General features: G+C 42.3%; 1 protein-coding gene across 1 annotated transcript in view; it reads right to left on the bottom strand.

Moving 5' to 3' along the window:
• The window catches only part of c2cd3 (C2 domain containing 3 centriole elongation regulator), a 112,948-nt gene that overhangs the window by 21,495 nt on the left and 77,162 nt on the right, over positions 1-14,291 (bottom strand). Inside the window, exons 25-26 of the mRNA XM_078222361.1 lie at positions 2,442-2,580; positions 219-283 (exon numbers count right to left, since the gene is read on the bottom strand). Of these exons, the coding sequence (XP_078078487.1) occupies positions 219-283; positions 2,442-2,580 (204 nt within the window). The remainder of the gene's footprint in view (positions 1-218; positions 284-2,441; positions 2,581-14,291) is intronic.

A 14,291-nucleotide genomic window follows, 5' to 3' on the forward strand; every position in this document is an offset into this window, starting at 1 on the left:
AAGTACACTGTGGGTAGAATTTTGCATCCACCCGACTTTACAGTGTATATTACACTCGTAACATGTTCTGGTTAAGTAATTTACAGATTTAAAACGACACTTTTACTTGTGTCAGTTTAGTTTCTATTACGTCCTAGGCATATCGGTAGCAATGACTAAGTTTTAAAGAAACAGAACAACTTAAATGGATAAACAGAATAAAATTTTTAAACAGTTACCTGCTTTATGCCACACTTTGAAAACCAGAGTTTGCTGTGGGTCCAGTAATAACTCTTTGGGCAGCCTGCAATTGTATAAATGGAAGTCACTGCAAACAACAAAATTAATCACTGTTCTACTCACTATTATAGTGTTAATTCCCCAGATAAATAAATGGCCCTCATCCCAACAGCAGAAATCAATGCTCTCTCTTTGACTTCCCCACGCAGCTCACATTGTTCTCTACCTTCACCGTACACAATGACTTTGCTCGATGCTCTTTTTAGTTTCCTAATTTCCCATCTTCTGGAAGTGAACAAGGTAACAGTGATATCTGCTGCTTTCCATGTTGAATGGAGCACATCTAAGTAACACGCCTGATGGGACATTTGATACAACTTGTAATAGAATAAACTTCTCCCTTTAAAGCAAAGCCAAAATATTCTTTGATGAGTACTCTCATCTCTGCATGGCCGTCCCTTGAACTGAGAAAAATTCAGATGAAAATGAAAATTATGCTCTTGCTTCACTTTCACAAGTTGTTGAGCCGTCCAAGAAGTCAATTAGAATTGGTCCGATCGTTTTGCTATTGTTTCTTATAAATTTCCAACATCTTAAGTATTCCAAGGTGCTTCAGAGGAGCATCACCAAAATATGACACTGAGCCACATCGAGCAAGTTTTTGGTCAGCAGTTTGCTCTAAGAGGTAGATTTTAAAGGAGTAGAGAGGCAGATAGGTTTAGGGAGGCAATCCCAGAGTCGGTGGTCTGGACACATAAAGGCACAGGGCTGAACAGGAGTTGGTGCAAGTCAGGATGTGGATGAGCTAATTTAATGAAGGTGCAAAATATGAGGCTGGTTAGGAATGCATTGAAACCATTGAACCAAGTTACAGATTAGAACTTCAACAGCAGGGCAGAGATGTGCGATGTTATTGACATGGGGTAGGTAGTCTTGGTGATAGAGTGGATCAGGGTGTCGGAAATTCATCAAATTGGTCAAACAGATGCCAAAATATCCGACTCTTCCTCAAACAGTGGCCAATATTTAGTTATGTAGAAACATAGAAAATAGGAGGAGGATGCCATCTGGCCCTTCGAGCCTGCTCCGCCATTCTTCATGATCATGGCTGATCATCCATCATTCAGGCTGATCAACAGCCTGACCCTTCCCCCCCCCAAATCCTTTGATCCCCTTTGCCTCAAGTGCTATATCTAAGTACTTCTTGAAAACACACAATGTTTTGGCCTCAATTACTTTAGCGAATTCCATAGGCTGGCTGCTCTATTGGTAAAGAAATTTTTCCTCAAATCTGTCCTAAACAGTCTACCATGTATCCTCAGATTGTGATCTCTGGTTCTGGATATTCCCACCATCGGGAACATCATTCTTGCATCTATCCTGCATAGCAAAGTTAGAATTTGATAGGTCTGTATGAGATCCCCTCTCATTCATCCGAATTCCAGCGAATACAATCCTACCTGACTCAATCTCTCCTCATACGTCAGTCTGGTAAACCTTCTCACACTCCCTCCAGAGCAAGAACATCCTTTCTCAGATAAGGAGACCAAAACTGCACACAATATTCCAGGTGTGGCCTTACCAATGCTCTGTATAATCGCATCAAGACATCCCTGCTCCTGTACTTGAATCCTCTCACCTTGAAGGCCAATATCATTCTCCTGTTTTACTGCCTAAAGCATGCTTACCTTCTGTGACTGGTGCACACGGACGCCCAGGTCTTGTTGCACATTCCCCCGTCCTCATTTATGGTTGGAGAAAATTTCAGTAGTGGATGTCAGGCGAGCAATGGTGGATCAAGAAAGGTGGTACTGAGATAGAGTGGGTGCTGCCAGTGTACATGTGGAACCTAATGTATTATTGGATGATGTCACTGAGGGACAGGAAGGGCATACGAGATAGGAAGGGACCAAGAATAGATCCTTGAGCGATTGAGGGATATGGGGAGTAAGTGGGGAAGTGGAGAGAGGCTAAAAGATCAACTATGATCATGTTGAATGCGGGGGCAGGCTTGATGGGCTGTGTGGTCTACTCCTGTTCCTTAACATATAGGAACCAGGTTTTGTTTGGGAGTAATAATCCTGGTGGAACAATAGGAGGTTAGTCCATTTACTCTGGAAGATTTGGGGAATGTATTACTCTTTCAAACTGCTGGTGCTCTTACTTCTCCTAAAAACCTGACTTAAGTTACATCTTCAAATATCATACAATACATACAGTACCTTGTTTGCTGTTGGTGGTCCCACACAGGGCTGTATGCATTTTCTATCAGATGAGTTGTTATAGGAGTGGGACTGACTGGTGTAGCGTATGACACATAACAACTGGGTTTAACACCAGTTTGTTCTGTCAAGGGACATCCTTAAAAATAAAAACACCATTATAAAAAAAGTTGCAGTTGAACAAATAAAATGAACTTGATAAATATTGTTGAGACTTTACAGAAATAAATGTCTACTAACATTGTAATATCAAAAGCAAACTTGCGCTCAATTCTGTATCAAACAACTGCCTGTAAAGGCTAAGATCCAAACGTGCCCAGTGTAGATATTACAGACATTCCACATTTTAACACTCTTGCGCTCACATGACCAAATACAGGTTCTGACCATCTTATACACAACAACTTCACTTATCCTTTTCAACCACCACCCCAGTGATTGCAATCTCCAACTGTTCTTAAATTATACCACCACTTGTTTCAAGTTTTTAAGGTGTCCAGATCACCAACAACCTGTCCTGGTCCCCCCCCCCCCCCCCCCCCCCATGCTGACACGATAGTTAAGAAAGCCCACCAACGCCTCTACTTTCTCAGAAGACTAAGGAAATTTGGCATGTCAGCTACAACTCTCACCACCTTTTACAGATGCACCATAGAAAGCATTCTTTCTGGTTGTATCATAGCTTGGTATGGCTCCTGCTCTGCCCAAGACCGCAAGAAACTACAAAAGGTCGTGAATGTAGCCCAATCAATCACGCAAACCAGCCTCCCATCCATTGACTCTGTCTACACTTGCCGCTGCCTTGGAAAAGCAGCCAGCATAATTAAGGACTCCACACACCCCGAATCTACTCTCTTCCACCTTCTTCCTTCGGGACAAAGATACAAAAGAACAGCTTCTTCCCTGCTCGCCATCAGACCTTTGAATGGGCCTACCTTACACTAAGTTGATCTTTGCTACACCCTAGCTATGATTGTAACACTACATTCTGCACTCTCCCCTTTCCTTCTCTATGAACGGTATGCTTTGTCTGTATAGCGCACAAGAAACAATACTTTACACTGCATACTAATACACGTGACAATAATAAATCAAATCAAACCAAACCACTCAATCAGAGCTCAGTCCTCATACAGAAAAACAGCTTCCTGACATGAGTCATTATTCATCGTTTATTGTTTTGAACAAGTGGCCACTCTTCTATCTCCTGATTTGATTTGGAAATAATTTTCTAGACTTGGCTTTTCCAGACTATTTACTACCTTAAATACTTCAACAAGAACACTTCTCAGTTGCCTCCTTTTCAGACAGAAAAACTCAAGTTTAACCAATCTTTTCCCATAAATCAGTGGATTGACACTGACTCTTCTCTTCATTGCCTCCAGTGCCTGAATCCCTCTATGTGTCTTGATGGCTCGAACTGGACACAATTATTCAATTTGTCAAATTTCACATTAAATGCAAATGCCCTAGAATAGTTTTTTAAAAATTGGGCCATAATTCCCACCCAGTGTAAAGTGATGACCCGCTGGAATTACAAGAGTACAAGTGCACGGAATATTCTGGAAGTACTGGAAGTTCCATCCTCCACTGGCTGGAGCTGTTAACAGCCTGCATCACGAGAGGCCCCAAAGGCCACAGCACAATACAAACTCAGGCTGCACTGGCTGCTGCAAAGCAGATAGCTTCAAAGGGTCCAGTGAAACTGTCAGGCCAGAGAAGTGTCCAGGTAAGCGGATGGAATTTGACTGGTTGGGTCTGCTTGCATGGGAGGGAGGGGGGGAGCCCTGCGCAACTGGGGGAATCACAATAAGAAGTCTCACAACACCAGGTTAAAGTCCAACAGGTTTATTTGGTAGCACAAACTTTCGGAGAACTACCCCTTCATCAGGTGAGTGGGACACAAACTCAATTTACAAGATAATGGTTGGAATGCGAGTCTTTACAGGTAATCAAGCCTTAAAGGTATAGACAATGTGAATGGAGAGAGGGTTAAGCACAGGTTAAAGATATTGTCTCTCCAGCCAGGATAGTTAGTGAGATTTTGCAGGTCCAGGCAAGTCGTGGGGGTTACAGATAGTGTGACATGAACCCAAGATCCCGGTTGAGGCCGTCCTCATGTGTGTGGAACTTGGCTATCAGTTTTTGCTCAGCGATTCTGCGTTGTGTGTCATGAAGGCTTGGAGAACGCTTACCCGAAGATCAGAGGCTGAATGCCCATGACTCCACGTCTTGGCTAACTTTAACCTGGTGTTGTGACACTTCTTACTGTGCTTACCCCAGTCCAACGCCGGCATCTCCATAACTGGGGGAATCCCATGGGAGTGGTGGTGGTAGGTGCGATCTGGAGTGTGGACGGTGTCCTGTGTGGGGCTTAGTCTGGGTGTTTAAAATAGTTGTGCTGAACTTAAAAGTGGTTTTATTTCTTCTAGCTCTTTCAGAATAACTATTGGTGTAAAACTGGCAGAGCCATCCAAAGTTAGTGATTTAAATTGCTTTGTCGGATGGTTCCCAGTGCAGCACAAATGTCCAGGGAATGTCCGCCTCTGGACAACTGCCGCATAAAGTCTTATCTGGGAACTTCCAAGATGGGTCGCCAAGGGCACCTCTTTGGGGTACTCCCCAAATCCAATGCTGGGGAGCCAGGAAGTTCCAGGCATTAAATTTATATAATGCTCAGTGTGATACTTTTCATATTGTGCAATTCAAGGGGGAAAAAAGAAGCCATCCCAGTTAAATACTTGTCAATGCTGATGAGTCAGTTTCAGACTATGCAATTTCAGGTAATACAAACTGGATTCCAGGCATCACAATGTTGTCATGCAAACAGAAATAACATTCGCCGTTTGACTGAGTCACAAAAGAACAGAAGGTAAAAATCATTTCTCAAGAACAAAATGTTGAAAAAAATCACGAACATTTGGAATAAAAACAAAATACTGCGGATGCTGGGATCTGAAACAAAAACAGAAAATGCTAGAAAATCTCAGCAGGTCTGAGAGCATCTGTGGGGAGAGAATAGAGCCAACGTTTTAAATATAAATCTGGTATAAATCTCTGCTGATTTTCTTTGATCCCAGCTCAAACGAAGGCTCATCTAGGCTCGAAACGTTGGCTCTATTCTCTCCCCACAGATGTTATCAGACCTGCTGAGATTTTCCAGCATTCTCTGTTTTTGCTTAACATTTGAAATACTGGTCAGCAATTTCTTTCCCAAAGACAGTTATTCATTAAGTTACAATTGGACCTCATTTCTAGGTTTGGTGGTTACAAACCCTTTGTTTAGATGTCCCTCTTCCATCAAATAGAACATTCAATACAAACATTTGTATGAACGATTTTGTACACAAGACTTTGCAATATTGAATGTACACAACTTTTGATTATGAAGTATCGCACCATACTGCATGCTTAATATCTTGCTGAGCTCTCGAAACAGTTCTCCAAACAGTAAGCACCATCATTTTCAACAGTGTCATGTCCTCTACAGACAAGACTTAACAGTTGCCACATTATGTACAGTACAAATCCTTTTGTTACCATCAAGCCATTGAATGTAAAGCGCCTCCTGAAACATTGCGAATGGCTCAAAGATCCATTAATGTAATGCCATTAATTAGGATTAGCCGTGGGGGACTCTGACGAAGGGTCATCTAGGCTCGAAACGTTGGCTCTATTCTTTCTCCACAGATGCTGTCAGACCCGCTGAGATTTTCCAGCATTTTCTGTTTTTGTGTGGGGGACTCTTGTTCCCTGTATGTTATGATGCTGCCACCTTCAGAATTTTACTTTCTTGTAATGCTGTTCTTATTCTTGCCAATTCAAGGGAACTCTTATGCCCATTTATATTCTATTGATAAAGCGCTAAACTGTGACATTAATGCAGCAATAAAATTGCAATGTTGGCTTTATGGCTTCTGGAATCTGGCATTGTTTCAAATTACGAGTGGACAGTGTTTTGGTGAAAGCTAGCAGGAAGGGTTTTGGCATTGATAGTAGCAGGAAGGTTTTTCACAAAATCTTTGAGCAATTTCACCTGCCCCCTTTCTTACTGGAAGCCATTCATAATTTTTTGAATTGCAGTTTTAAAATTTTAGGTTTGGTGATTTTTAATTGTTACTTGTTGATCAGTATGTCCCTGGCTGTACTGTTGTCACTTTTTGTTTGCACAGAGCTAGGAGGGGGCATGAGAAGTCCTTGGCGGGTTGGATCAAGGAAAACCCCAAGGCTTTTTACTCTTATGTGAGGAATAAAAGAATGACCAGGGTGAGGTTTGGGCCGGTCAAGGACAGTAGTGGGAATTTGTGCATAGAGTCAGGAGAGATAGGAGAGGTGATGAATGAATACTTTTCTTCGGTGTTCACCAAGGAGAGGGGCCATGTTTTTGATGAAGAGAGGGTGTCACAGGCTGATAGGCTGGAGGAAGATGATGTTCGGAGGGAAGATGTACTAGCAATTTTGAATAAACTGAAGGTTGACAAGTCCCCTGAGCCTGATGAAATATACCTTAGGATTCTTTGGGAGGCAAGGGATGAGATAGCAGAGCCTTTGGCATTGATCTTTGGGTCCTCACTGTCCACGGGGGTGGTGCCAGAGGACTGGAGAGTGGCGAATGTTGTTCCTCTGTTTAAGAAAGGGAATAGAAATGACCCTGGTAATTATAGGCCGGTTAGTCTTACTTCGGTGGTCGGTAAGTTGATGGAAAAGGTCCTTAGGGATAGGATTTACGACCATTTAGAAAGATGCAGCTTAATCAGCACGGATTCGTGAAGGGCAAGTCTTGCCTCACAAATTTGACAGAATTTTTTGAGGAGGTAACTAAGTGTGTTGATGAAGGTAGTGCAGTTGATGTCATATACATGGATTTTAGTAAGGCGTTTGATAAAGTCCCCCATGGTCGGCTTATGGAGAAAGGATTTGTGGGATAGAGGGAAGTTTGGTCGATTGGATAGGTAACTGGCTATCTAACAGAAGACAGACGGTGGTGGTGGATGGAAAATTTTCAGACTGGAAACCGGTTACCAGCGGAGTGCCACAGGGATCAGTGCTTGGTCCTCTGCTATTTGTAATTTTCATAAATGACTTGGAGGAGGGGGCTGAAGGGTGGATCAGTAAATTTGCTGATGACATCAAAATTGGAGGAGTAGTGGATGAGGTGGAGGGCTGTTGTAGGCTGCAGAGATATACAGATAGGATGCAGAGCTGGGCTGAAAAATGGCAAATGGAGTTTAACCCTGATAAATGTGAGGTGATTCATTTTGGTAGGACAAATTTGAATGTGGATTACAGGGTCAAAGGTAGGGTTCTGAAGAATGTGGAGGAACAGAGAGATCTTGGGGTTCATATCCACAGATCTCTGAAGGGTGCCACTCAAGTGGATAGATCCGTGAAGAAGGCGTTCATTAGCAGGGGATTTGAGTTTAAGAGCCGTGGGGTTATGCTGCAACTGTATAGGACCTTGGTGAGACCACATTTGGAATATTGCATGCAGTTCTGGTCACCTCACTATAAGAAGGATGTGGAGACACTGGAAAGAGTGCAAAGGAGATTTACCAGGATGCTGCCTGGTTTGGACAGTAGGTCTTATGAGGAAAGGTTGAGGGAACTTGGGCTTTTCTCTTTGGAGCGGAGGAGGTTGAGAGGAGACTTGATAGAGGTTTATAAGATGATGAGGGGGATAGATAGAGTGAATGTTCAAAGACTATTTCCTCGGGTGAATGGAGTGGTAACTAGGTGGCATAACTATAGGGTTCATGGTGGGAGATATAGGAAGCTATAGGTAGGTTTTTTACTCGGAGAGTGGTTGGGGTGTGGAATGGACTGCCTGCAGGGATAGTGGAGTCAGAATCTTTAGGAACATTTAAGAAGCTATTGGATAGGCACATGGAGCACTTCGGGATGATAGGGAGGAAATAGCTTGATCTGGGTTTCAGACAAAGCTCGGCAGAACATCGTGGGCCGAAGGGCCTGTTCTGTGCTGTACTGTTCTACGTAGAACCATAGAAAAGTTATGGGGCTGAAAGAGGCCATTCAGCCCATCCTGTCTGCACCAGCCAAAAAAAAAGAAAAGCTGCTCATTTTAATCCCACTTTCTTGTACCTGTTCCATAGCTTTGCAGCTTACAGCACTTCAGATGCAGACTCAGGAACCTTTTAAATGAGTTGATTATTTCGGCTTCAACCACCAACTTAGGCAGTGAATTCCAGAAGCTCACTAACTCTGGGCAAAATACATTTTCGAACTATAAAATATTTTTTTTAAAAGAAACTAAAAATGAAAATATTTAAATTGAGTTGCATGAATTGAAGTAGTTGCTGCATTTTTACACATGGGAATTTTTATAATGTTAATTGAGATTCAGTTTATCATTATGCTAGCAGAAGTCCTGCTTGCCAATGTTTTTGAAGAAATAATGCAAGCATCACTAACGGCTATATTTTAGAGCAACAAAGCAACATTATATTCCCTTAAAAGTCCAGAATGTTAAGGAGATAGCAACACTACAGGAATCACCATCAATCCTTTACACTAGCATGTGGATCACCTCAGCCGTTCAGTGGCACAGTGGTTAGCACTGCTGTCTCACAGTGCCAGGGATCCGGGTTCGATTCCCGGCTTGGGTCACTGTCTGTGCGGAGTTTGCACGTTCTCCCCATGCCTGCTTTGATTTCCTCCCACAGTCCGAAAGACTGGTTAGGTGCTTCGGCCATGCTAAATTCTCCCTCATGTACCTGAACAGCCGCTGGAGTGTGGCGACGAGGGGATTTTCACAGTAACTTCATTGCCATGTTAATGTAAGCTTACTTGTGACACTAATAAATAAGCTTTAACACCCATTATTACACCTTGTAAAGTGGAATGGCCTTAGTGAGTATTTTGTGCTGGCAGACATTCAAATGATTCCTGGTCTGCACTAGTTAATCTTAAAAGGGCAGCACTGTTAATGTTTCTACTGTCCTCCATACTCAGGCTGCAGAAATAAAATATTAAGATAATGTTTTCGGTAAGGACAGGCCTGGAGTTGGCTTGGTTGCCAACACTCAATCTTCAGGCTCATAAGGTACTGGCAGGTTGCTGCTGCCACTTCTGACAGGACCGCACTGCAGCATGGGTTATTCCCTGCACAATACCAGAGGGGTGAAAAACTACTGGAAATTTGACAAAAAGAAAAAGAATCACTTAACTCTGATCTAACAGTTCCCATCAACTGTCTTGTTATTCAAATCTAAAGTTGAACCGTGGTTTATTTTTCACCCTCACTTTCCCACAGTATAAATGGATTGGTTGCACAAAGCGGAAGATTGTGCTGCAAAATACACACAGATCCCGTTTCCCCTTTTGTACACGAGCACAAACACAGCACGGGATGGGAGCCAGGATTACTGGCTTACGCTCGACTGTTACAGATTGGCAAAAGTACACTGTTTCAATGAAACTTGCGCACGTAAGACAACTGAATTTGGATCAGAAAAAAAGCTGACGAAAGACTGCAACAACCTTCTGACGGTTCATAACTGAAAGCAGCACATAAACCATTAATGTGTACATTACAAAGAGTGGCTCAATTTGCCTCAATTTATTCCGGTCAGCATGTGCGTGGGAAACTGATTTCTGAAAAACGTGAATCACGTATTTGATTATTTATCCAACTCTTGAAAAAGCCACATTCTTTCATTTGAGAATAGCACGTTGGAAACAGGTCGATAGGTTTTGAGGAAACAGGTAGCATTATTTTACGCATTAAATAAAGGCCATTAGGTACTTTCTAGAGGCACGTGTACCCATAAACAGATGAACCAAACAAGGGCTCTGGCTCATTTCCCAAATGAGGAATAATTAATTATAGAACTGGAAATATTTAAATTCAGTTGCATGGCTGCTGTAATTTTACACAAGGGAAATTATGTAATGTTACCCGAGGTCCAGTTTACCATTGTGCTGCTGTAGTGTTCACACAAAGGATGTATTTCATGTAGCTAGCAGAAGTCCTGCTCGCCAACATGTTTGAAGAAATAGTGCAAGCATTACTAACTGGAGTTATGCAAACAAAGGAAACCCCTCCCAGACCCATCCATGAAGAGCTGGCCTGAATGGATGACCAAAGTTAGTTATGGGTGATAGCGTCAACAAAGTAGATGATGAATTGTACTTTTTGAATAAATCAGTCAGGTATTTTGCTGTTGCATCCCAAAAATGGCTATCAGACTTGGAACTAATTAAAGGACAGGCGGAGTGCATGGGCGTACTGGGCGGCACGGTAGCACAGTGGCTAGCACTGCTGCTTCACAGCTCCAGGGTCCCGGGTTCGATTCCCGGCTCGGGTCACTGTCTGTGTGGAGTTTGCACATTCTCCTCGTGTCTGCGTGGGTTTCCTCCCACAGTCCAAAGATGTGCGGGTTAGGTTGATTGGCAAAGTTAAAAAAATTGCCCCTTAGAGTCCTGGGATGCGATGCGTAGGTTAGAGGGATTAGTGGGTAAAATATGTGGGGGTAGGGCCTGGGTGGGATTGTGGTCGGTGCAGACTCGATGGGCCGAATGGCCTCCTTCTGCACTGTAGGGTTTCTATGATTTCTATGATTTCAGACAGGAAGGGTCCATCTTTCAAGTTTTTACAGTAGCAGTATGGAACACATGAAAATTGTTAATATTCACATTCCAAGCAGTAAAGATGAGTTGATTTTTGAACTTTATAACAGCTCTTCATGTGCATGAGTGGAACACAAAAAATACAAATAACCACTGTAATAGCAAGTTAGATCATCGCATGGTCATCGAGCTTAATAAGTTCACAACGGTCAGTACGATAAACTGCATGATAAATATGAGAAAGCAACTGTATCATGTAACTTAGTAGCTGCTGTTTAAATAGTATTCAATATCAATAGCAGCATGGTAAATGGTGTTGCTAACTTCATAAAAAGATATTATTTGATGGGAAGCTGGCAAGCTAGGGATCCAGGTGAGCAAATCATTAAAACAGCATTACAGGTCGGTAAAGCGATTAAAAACACTAACAAAATACTGGGATTTATTTCTTCAGATATAGAATTCAAAAGTAGGGGAGCTACTTAAAACTTGTTTGGATCCTGGTCAGACTGCACTTCAAGTACTGTGCATAATTCTGGTTTCCATACTTTTAAAGGACTAGAAGCTCGGAGAGATCACAGCTATTGGGAAAGCTGTGGCTTTTATCTTAAGAAATCGGAAGATTTTGAGGTGTTTAAATTAATAAATGGGCTGGACAGGGTTTAGATGTGCAGAGAACAGCTCCACTTGTAGGATAATTCAAATGGCATGGTATAAATATAAGATATTTACTGACACATTCAATAGGGAAATAAGGAGAAACTTCTTTACTCAGGATGGTTAGATTGTGGAAGCAACTACCACGCAAAATGGTACTGACGAACAGCTTAGGTGATTTTAGAAAGGAAACCAGAGGTGTGCAAGGGAAACAGAAAGATATGCTGAAAGATTGAGATCAGGTAGACAGAATTGGAGGAGACTCGTACAAAAGCAAAATACTACGGATGTTGGAAATACTCAGCATGTCAGGCAGCATCTGTGGAAAAATGGTTTCTCTCTGCACAGATGCTGCCAGGCCTACTAAATATTTCCACAGCATTTTCTGTTTTTAATATTGGAGGAGGTTTGTGTTGAGTTTAAACACCAGCACAGACCAGTTGGGCAGAATGGGCCGCTTTTGTGCTCTATATCCTCGGCTTTTGTTCTCGGGTGAATGGAGCGGTAACTAGGGGGCATAACTATAGGGTTCATGGTGGGAGATATAGGAAGGATGTCTGAGGTAGGTTTTTTACTCAGAGAGTGGTTGGGGTGTGGAATGGACTGCCTGCAGGGATAGTGGAGTCAGAAACTTTAGGAACATTTAAGAAGCTATTGGATAGGCACATGGAGTACTTTGGGATGATAGGGAGGAAATAGCTTGATCTGGCTTTCAGACAAAGCTCGGCACAACATCGTGGGCCGAAGGGCCTGTTCTGTGCTGTACTGTTCTATGTTCTATATTCCAAGTAATCCTTGTGTTTCATTATACTTCATGATAAATTCAGCATCTTGTTCCTCCCAGGATTATATAAAAGAAATAGAGGGATATTCGAAGGTTTGAAAGTGAGCAAGTGAGCGGAATTAGACTCGATGGCTCGTTGAAATACTCGATGCATACTGGATCACGTTGTTACAGTACAGAAACAAGCCATTCTATGATGAACACAACATTAATTTGAGCATAATTTGACCAAATCTAATCAGCATTAAAACAGGTTGTGAGTAACAGATTGTGAGTTATGTAAATACATGGTTAGAGCCCAAAATGCTGTTAACCATCAAACTGCAATAAGGCCAAGTTATTTAAATTGGGCCAAAAGTCAGTCTCCCAGTTGCAGAAAAATGGTTTTCTGTCCAGGCTTCTCATCAACGCCTTTATGTTTGACAAACTTACTGGAGTTCTTTTTTGAGGATATAACCAGTAGAATACATAAGGGCGAACCAGTGGATTTTCAGAAATTTTTTGATAAAGTTCCACATAAGGGGCTAGTGTGCAAAATTAAAGTGCATGGGATTGGGGGTAACATATTAGCAGGCATTGAGAATTTTGAGAATTGGTTAACTGACAGGAAACAGAGTACAGAGTAGGAATAAATGGGTACTTTTTCAAATTGGCAGGCAGTGACTAGTGAGGTCCCGCAGGGAACAGTGCTTGAACCCCAACTATTCACAATATGCATCAGTGATTTGGATGAGGGAACTAAAAGTGATAGCTCTAAGTTTATCAATGACACGAAACTTGGTAGGAAGGCGAGTGGTGAGGAGGATGTTAAGAGACTTCAAGGTGATTTCGACAAGTTGAGCGAGTGCACGAATACTTGGCAGATGCAGCATAAAACATGGATAAATGTGAAGTTATTCACTTCGGATGGAGAAACAGAATGGCAGAGTATTATTTAAATGATGATAGACTGGAAAATGTTGACGTACAAAGGGTCCTGGGTATCCTAGTATACCAGTCACTGAAAGCTGACTGTTAGTACAGGAAACAGTTAGCACAGCAAATGGGATGTCGGCCTTCATTGCAAGAAGACTGGAGTATAGGAACAAGGATATCTTACTGCAGCTGTCCAGGGCCTTTGTGAGACCACACCTGAAATATCGTGTGCAGTTTTGGTTTCCTTATCCAAGATATACTTTCCATTGAAGGGTTGTAATGAAGGTTCACCAGACTGCTTCCTGGGATGGCAGGATTATCATATAAGAGAAGAGACTGGGTCAATTGGGCCTGTATTCACTGGAACATTTGAAGAATCTGAGGGGATCTAATTGAAATGCGTAAAGTTTTGACAAGACTGGATGCAGGGACATTGTTTCCTCTGGTTAGAGGGTCTAGAACAAGGGATCACAGTCTCAGGACACAGGGTAGACCATTTACGACTGGGATGAGGACTGGGTTTCCTCACCCAAGAGGGTGGATGAACCGGTGGAATTCTCTACCACAGAAGGCTGTGGAGGCCAAATCACTGAATATTCTTAAGAGGGAAACAGATAGATCTCTAGACCCTAAAGTTGGAGTATGGCATTGAGATAGAGGATTAGCCATGACCATGTTGAATGGCAGAGCACACTCAAAGGGCTGATTGGCCAGCTCCTGTTTTCCATGTTTCTATGAAAAATTGGTATAGGACAAAAGGTAATCAATAGATGAAAGGGATTATATTTTTGACTAAGATTATTATTTATAGCCTCTCTGCCATAACCTAATCAGAGTACATCAAAGTTGTTGTTGGTGGACCCACCTAGCAATTCAAACCGATATTACAAAGTTTGCAGTATATGAAT

Source organism: Mustelus asterias, chromosome 10 (assembly GCF_964213995.1).
Source record: "Mustelus asterias chromosome 10, sMusAst1.hap1.1, whole genome shotgun sequence".
In the NCBI taxonomy this organism is placed as follows: domain Eukaryota; kingdom Metazoa; phylum Chordata; class Chondrichthyes; order Carcharhiniformes; family Triakidae; genus Mustelus; species Mustelus asterias.